This window comes from Ovis canadensis, chromosome 24 (assembly GCF_042477335.2).
Source record: "Ovis canadensis isolate MfBH-ARS-UI-01 breed Bighorn chromosome 24, ARS-UI_OviCan_v2, whole genome shotgun sequence".
Classification (NCBI taxonomy): Eukaryota; Metazoa; Chordata; class Mammalia; order Artiodactyla; family Bovidae; genus Ovis; species Ovis canadensis.
This window is the reverse complement of record NC_091268.1, coordinates 16,434,303-16,441,353: the sequence shown is the minus strand read 5'-3', so window position 1 is coordinate 16,441,353 and position 7,051 is coordinate 16,434,303. Positions and strand designations below refer to the sequence as shown.

The following is a 7,051-nucleotide window of genomic DNA, read 5'->3' as shown; positions in this document are numbered from 1 at the left end:
CACTTCTCTGGTGGGAACATGGTCTGTGCGCTCCTGCTAAAGCAATCACCCCGCCCACCTCCGAGCCAGCTGGACCAGGCCTTGTACCCAGTAGACCTATTTTCCAAAGACACTGCATCTGTTTTCAGCCTGTGTCCTTGGGAACCTCAAGTCTCCAGAGTGAATGCCTCTCATCAAGGTGGTGGGAGGCACCTGACTGCCCGCCAGAGGGGAAGAAGGGAAGCCACCCCCGGGAGAGGCAGGCAGCCTAGTGGAGGCCCAGCTCCAAGCAGACCGTCCTCCTACATTCAGGGTGCCTCTCGCCCCTTCTCAGCATGGGCAGCCCGACGGGAAGAGCCCTGCCTTTCTTCCTCATCCTTGTGCACATATATCTACATGGAGCTTTGTCACAGGCAACCCGCGCTGTGGGGCAACGAAAACCATTTTTCGAGAGGCTCCGTAGACTAGAAGAGCAGGTAAGCGCACCCACCGTCTGAGGCGGTAGAGTTTTCTAATTGACGGCAGGTGAAGCAGAGGTGATGCAGAAACAACGGGAAGCTTCTGTGCTCTGTGGCCTCAGAGTGGAGTTTGCAGTTTTTATGGTCTGATGTTTCAGCTACGGTTGAAACAGCAAAACAGGTCTGGTGGGCCCCTTCTGAAGATAAGCCAGCTGCGTGTGAGGGTGGGCGGACTTGGGGCAACCCCGAGGAGGGTACTCACAGGTGTGCTGGGGCCTGCTGGGCCTGGGGGTACCGGATCTCAGGTTCCCCATGGAGCAGAGACTACTGTGTGGGGCCACAGCTGGCTCCTAGGAGCCCAAGCTCTCCCCACTTTGATCCCCACACAAGCCGCCCGCCCTCACCCTGGGAGTGAAGAGTGTGGCTGTAGGAAGGGGTGGGAGCCGCCTGGGGGCCCTCGTCCCCTGCAGCACAGGCCTGGGGTTGTCCCGCAGCTCCGAGCTCGGCGCAGGGGTGCTGGTGGCGGAGGTCAGTCACCTCCCCGAGCTGCCCTGAAGACCGAGCCCCCAGGACTGCCTGTGTCCTCTCCACAGTTTCGGAGGTTCCAGGAGGTGACCCTGACGCACCTGCAGGGCATCGCCAGCCACTACAACCTGTCCATCGACATCGAGGCCCGGTTCCGGAGCCTGGCCCGGGAGAGCCAGGCCGTGGCCCTGGCGCTCAACCAGTCGCAGGCAGCCGTGCAGGAAGAGCTGGGCCACCTCAGGACCTGGGTGCGGAGGACGCAGCGCCGAGGCCGGAAGGCGGACCACAGGCTGCTGGCCTTGAGTGCCACCGTGAGCGAGGGCAGCGCGCGGCACGCCCGGGAGCAGGAGACACAGAGGGCCGCTGTCTCAGGCCTGGCCCGGGACGTGCGGGCCCTGCGGGACGCGCTGCTCCGCCTGACGCCCCTCGTCCAAAGCCAGGGAGCCAGGCTGGCCGCTCTCGAGGGCCAGCTGCGGGTAGAGGGCACCGGCCCCACCATCCCAAATGTGACTCTGGCCCCATCTAGGCCGTCGAACCTGAGCGCCCCACAGCTGCAGGGGGGTGGGCAGGCGTCCAGAGCTCCACCTGAGCCCTGGAACCCACCTCTGGACTTCGCTCACCGTCTCCAGGGAGCACAAGAGCCCCGGGGCCTAGGCAACCAGCAGGCATGGCCCCGTGAGAGCCCAGGAGAGGGTAAGCACCATGCCCACTCGCCGCCATCGGTCTCCACCTCTCCCTCGGGGGCCTGCTTAGCCCTTAGTGCCCTCACAGCCCCACACACCCCACCTTCAAAGAAAGGAACCACCCGGGAGATGGCCTGCCTGTAGGTCAGGCCACCTGGCACACCCACGAGTAGGGCGCTGCCCGTGGGCAGTAAATGCCCATTCAGGGTTGGTGATCACACAGGTCAGGGCTGGCATCTTCAGCCGTCACCAGCAGGGTCCTTCCTGCAGGGCCAGGGCTCCAGTCTGTAGCCCGTGGGGTCTGTGCTCACTCGTGGAGAGCCCCTGGCCTCTGCTGCGTCTCATCGCCAGCTTAGGGTTCTCCACCAGGGGCACCTGGGGTCGGGTCGTCCCCAGCTGTAGGGGCCTCCAGGGCACTGAGAGGTGTTCGGCACCTCTCTGGCCTCCACCCGCCTCGAGCTCCCAGCTGTGGCCCGGCTGCTCCCAGTCTGGCCTTGCAGCCCTCAGGGCCCATTAGTCTGGAGCAGATCTCCCTTCATCTGCACGGCTCTGGGGGCCTCACCAGTAAGACTGAGCTGACTGGCTGACCTGCAGGGAATCAACAGGGCTCCTGGGAAGGCGGGGCTATAAGTTTGGGGACCCCCAAATCCTGACAGCCAAAACTGTCTGCAGGCGTCGTTGGAGGTTCCCCGGGCGCACAGGTGTGTCCAGTTGAAAACCGCTGCCCTGGGTCATCACAGGAGCCCCCGCTTCCACCCTGGAACTAGAAATGCAGGCTCCCCACCCCTGCCCCACCCACCCTCCTTCGGGCAGATTTGGGAGGAAGTCTGGTCAGCAGGATGATGCCGCCAAAGATGCCCACGTCCTGGCCCCAGCCCCTGTGGCTGCGTCACCTCACGTGACAAGAGGACTTTCTAATGTGAAAGTCCATCCAGCTCCCTGCGATGGGAGCTGATCCGACCTCATCCCAGGGTCCTCAGGAGAGGGAGGCAGGGGGCTCAGCGTCAGGGACAGAGATGTGAGGCAGGAGCAGAGGTCAGAGGGCAGTGAAGGGCTTCTCCCTGGAGCCTCCAGAGGAACCAACCCCACCCACACCATGATCTTCAGTTCAGAGAGACCCACGGGGACTTCTGACATCCAGACTGTGAGATGCTAACTTTGGGTTAGCCGTGCAGATGCTGCGTTTGTGGGGGGTTTGTCCCAGCAGCCACGTGACACTCATCCAGGGCTCCCTGCTGCGAGGAGTGGGGCGGGGCGGGGAGGCCTGGCCAGGTGCCCTGGGCGTCAGTCCTCCCATCTGGGAGATGGCGCCGGTCACGTGAGGACAAGTGAGCCACCACCCCCACCGCGACGCGGTCTGACTCTCCCTTCTTGTCTGTTTCTAGTTTGCAACGTGGGCCCTGCACTCATCTTCCCAAATGCCTCCACCATGAATGTGGGCTTCCTCCGCCCCGGTTTCCTCACGGGTCTGCGGGCCCTGTCCATCTGCAGCTGGGTCCGCACAGCTGCTGACCACCTGGGCACCCTCCTGTCCTATGCCACCGAGGAAAATGACAACAAGCTGGTTCTGCACGGCCGCGACTCCCTGGCTCCTGGCTCCGTCCACTTTGTGATTGGAGACCCGGCCTTCAGGGAGCTGCCCCTCCAGCCACTGCTAGACGGCCGGTGGCACCACGTGTGTGTCATCTGGACGTCCATCCTGGGCAGGTACTGGCTCCACGTGGACCGAAGGCTCGTGGCCACTGGCTCTCGCTTCAGGGAGGGGTACGAGATCCCCCCAGGAGGGTCCCTGGTGCTAGGCCAGGAGCAAGACCACGTGGGGGGCGGGTTTGACAGCTCTGAGGCCTTCGTGGGGAGCATGGCAGGCCTGGCCATATGGGACCGCGTGCTGGTCCCTGGGGAGGTTTCGAACCTGGCCATGGGGAAGGTGCTCCCGGCAGGTGCCATCCTGACACTGGCCAACGCCACGTCAGTGGGCGGATTCGTGCAGAGGGTGAACTGCACCTGCCTGCAGCTGTGTCCCTGAGGGCTCGCCCGCACACACAGCAGTGGCACTCACATGGTGGCCAGCGGGAGGGGCACCCCCAAACTCCACACAGTCCATAGAGGGCCCCCACTCAGACTGAGGGCCAGTCTGCTGCCCCCGACCTGGACCAAGCACACCTGCCCTCTAACACAGAATGTGGGCATTGCATGGGGGCGGAGGAGGGTAGCCGGCAGAGGAGGGTAGCCGGCAAGGCAGAGCCAGGCCTCAGGGCCCCCAGGACTGCATTCTCCCCTTCACTGCAGTGTTCTTACAAACACCCCCCTTTATAGTATGATGTCATTTCAGCGCAGCTTACCGGCCAGGTGGCAGTGCCAGGCTCTAGCTCCATGCTTCCTGGGTGTGGGTTTGGGGCAGCCGCAGGCTGGTTCCTAGAAAACTCTTCTCCTTGTGTTAGCTGCCGTGGTCCGCTCTCCATGAGGCTTGTGAGAGTTTCTGTTTGTGTGTTCTCTGTTCTAACATCTCTCATGAGAAGGGCTGGAGAGTCCATTTCCTGGCCCTGCAGCTCCTTCACCCTGGGGGTCCATCAAGGTTCTGTGACATGGCTGGTGAGGCTATTAGAGCTGCCAGGAAGGGGGCTTGCAAAGGAAACAGTCTACCCAGAAACACACATTAAGGATGGGCAATGCTTTTACATACTATGAAACTCACCCATTCTAAGTGTAGAGTTTGAAGGCTTGTAGTCAGTCTGCCAAGTATGCAACCATCACCATGATCCAGCTTTAGAACATTTCCATTGTCCCCCGCCATAAAGACATCATGCCTGTTAGGGTCACCCCTGTGCCCACACAGCCCCTCCCCCAGCTCCGCCCCCACTCCCCTGCTTTCTGTCTCTGTGGATTTGCCGGTTCTGGACGTTTCACATAAATGGGCTCCTTCACTGTGTGGTCCTCGGTGTCTGGCTTTTCTCACGGAGTATCATGCATTCCAGGTTCATCGGTGTTGTAGCATCTTTCTGCTGCATTCCTTTGTGTGGCTGAATGACCTTCCGTCCTAATGACCCACATTTTGTTTATCCATTCATCAGTTGATGGAAACTTGGGTGGTTTCCAGCAGGGGGCCCCTGTGAATGAAGCCATTTTGTGCACACCCTCCTCTGAGTCCTTATGTAGACATATGCTTCTATTTCTCTTGAGTGGATACCTAACAGCGGAATTCCTGGGTTAAATGATAAAATCATGTTTAAACGTTCAAAGAAACCACCAAATTGTTTTCCAAAGTGACTGCATTGTTTTATATCCCTGCCTGCACTCTATGATGGTTGCCATAACTCTCCATTCTTGCCAGTACTGGGTATTGTTTTTGACAGCCTTTTTTTTTTTCTTTTTTTTAGAATTTTGAATCATGGCAAGTTAAAAAAAAACCAACGCATTGACAGAATAGGTGTGGGGAATTCCCTGGCACTCCAGTGGCTAGGACTCAGCCCGAGAGAAAAAAAAAGAAAATGAATCAGTGTGATGTAAATTAATCCTTGCACGATCTCAGAACCTGAAAGTCAATCTGTGGGCGCAGAAAAGAGCAGCTTTGGGGTGTGTGTGGTGGGGGCGGCGAGCACGTCTGTTCATCTGTCGGAAAAGCTTAGAATCACTAAGTCTGGAAACAGGCCTGCTAGTGGGCGGGGGTTAGGGGCGGTGCTGAAATCAGTCCCTGGGGCCTCTTAGCGGTGATCCCAGGCCTTTGGCCAGTCTGGCCAGCCACCTCCCCTCCCCCTTCCCAGCCCATTCCCCAGCCATCCGTGAGTCAAGGTCAGAGGATGAATCCCAGGTCTGGAAACCCCCCTGGGTGGCCACAGGAAGGTCCTAGAACCACAGACTTCTGCTTCCCCTGGCACTTCCCCAGGGCGTATCTGTCTTCACGGAGAGCTGCCCTTCTCAGTCCCTTCTTTCCCAGGCTCCTCTGGCCTTTTCCGTAGCCCTGGCTGCGTTGCACCATTGAGGAGGGAGAGATGACATCTTTTAGGGGAAGATTAATTTGATTAGGAAGTCTTTCTTTAGGGACAGCTGGGTCGCCAGCATTGAGAGAACACGCAGGCTGTTTGCCACCCTCAGCAGCTTTCAGGTGTGTTACGAACACCTGTTAGAACACCACAGCATCGTCTATTAACTTTCACAGCAGCATTTCTGCCCAGTGTTCACAGATGCTGAAATGGTGGGCATTTGGCAGAGGTAGTGTGGCAGTGGGCTGTCTGCCGACCTGCGTCCAGGTGCTTGGTGGGGCCTCTCCAGGAGGGGAGACCCGCTTGGGAAGGTGTTTGCGGGGGAGATTGGTGGGAACTCAGGTCGTTAGGCATTTGGGCAGGGCTGGGCTCCAGTATTCTTGCCTGGAAAATCCCATGGGCAGAGGAGCCTGATAGGCTGCAGTCCATGGGGTCGAGAAGAGTTGGACCCAACTGAGCAATTTCAGTTTCACTTTTCACTGTCATGCATTGGAGAAGGGAATGGCAACCCACTCCAGTGTTCTTGCCTAGACAATCCCAGGGACGGGGGAGCCTGGTGGGCTGCCATCTATGGGGTCGCACAGAGTTGGACACGACTGAAGTGACTTAGCAGCAGCAGCAGGGCTTTCCACCGAGGAGTGTAGGGAAGCCCGTCTAGGTTTTGGGGCAGGGGAGGCTGAACAAGACACGGGGATCCCCAGTGGGTGAATGATGGGAGCCACACCCACCTCGAATCCTATCAACCCCACCTCTGATCTGAGTCCACTGCGTTCCTGGGTAGGGAGGACGGAAAAATGCAGAGGGGCCTCCCCTCTGGACCCTTCGTCCCTAGGCCTGTTCTCACTTCCCCATCTCTCTGTGCAGCTCTCCACAGGCCTGAGCTTCATACAACCTGCACTTGCCTACTCCCTTCAGTCGAAAACCAGCCCCACTGCTCCTCGGAGCCTGAGCCAGCTGCACTCCATAGCTTCCAGGCCCTCCTCCACAGACAGGGCTGGCTTATCCCGCAAAAGGGCAAAGCCAGGTCACACCTTTGGCCATCTTGGGGAAAACTTACAATCCTGTTGGGCTTCCTTCCTCTTATTTTGGTTTCAGTTTTGGTTTTATTTTTGAAACGTGCAGGAAAAAAGCCTATAAAAAACTTCTGTAATGTCTTTATTTTGAAAAGCTTCGAATTTAAAGAAAAAAGTTACAAGAAGAATACATGGCACAGGTGTATTTCTCCTGGATTCATGGGTGCTAACATCCCACCAGCTTACTTTCTCCCTCTGGGGGTAGCTACATACTGTGATTGCCATTGGCCTGTGAATCACCTGAGGCTACGCTGCAGACATCACATCACAGTCCCTGAATATCTCAGTGCTGTCTCCAGAGGAAATGGGCTTTTCTGATATGACACCCAGATGAAAGTTACGCCCCAGGTTTG

General features: G+C 58.3%; 1 protein-coding gene across 1 annotated transcript; it reads left to right on the top strand.

Annotated features, from left to right (window-relative positions):
- The first annotated feature begins 276 nt into the window (after positions 1-276).
- On the top strand, positions 277-4,569 carry PTX4 (pentraxin 4). Its single transcript, XM_069569745.1, has 3 exons — positions 277-455; positions 1,031-1,655; positions 3,031-4,569. The coding sequence occupies exons 1-3, from the start codon at positions 315-317 to the stop codon at positions 3,669-3,671; spliced, it is 1,407 nt and encodes a 468-aa protein (XP_069425846.1). The 5' UTR covers positions 277-314; the 3' UTR covers positions 3,672-4,569.
- Positions 4,570-7,051: the final 2,482 nt, after the last annotated feature.

What these genes read in the sequence shown, in the direction of transcription:
- PTX4 (XM_069569745.1), top strand. Translation starts at nt 315, where the DNA reads ATGGGCAGCCCGACGGGAAGAGCCCTGCCTTTCTTCCTCATCCTTGTG. An exon ending in TCCGTAGACTAGAAGAGCAG is followed by an intron (nt 456 to 1,030) that starts GTAAGCGCACCC and finishes TCCTCTCCACAG; the next exon opens with TTTCGGAGGTTCCAGGAGGT. An exon ending in CCGTGAGAGCCCAGGAGAGG is followed by an intron (nt 1,656 to 3,030) that starts GTAAGCACCATG and finishes GTCTGTTTCTAG; the next exon opens with TTTGCAACGTGGGCCCTGCA.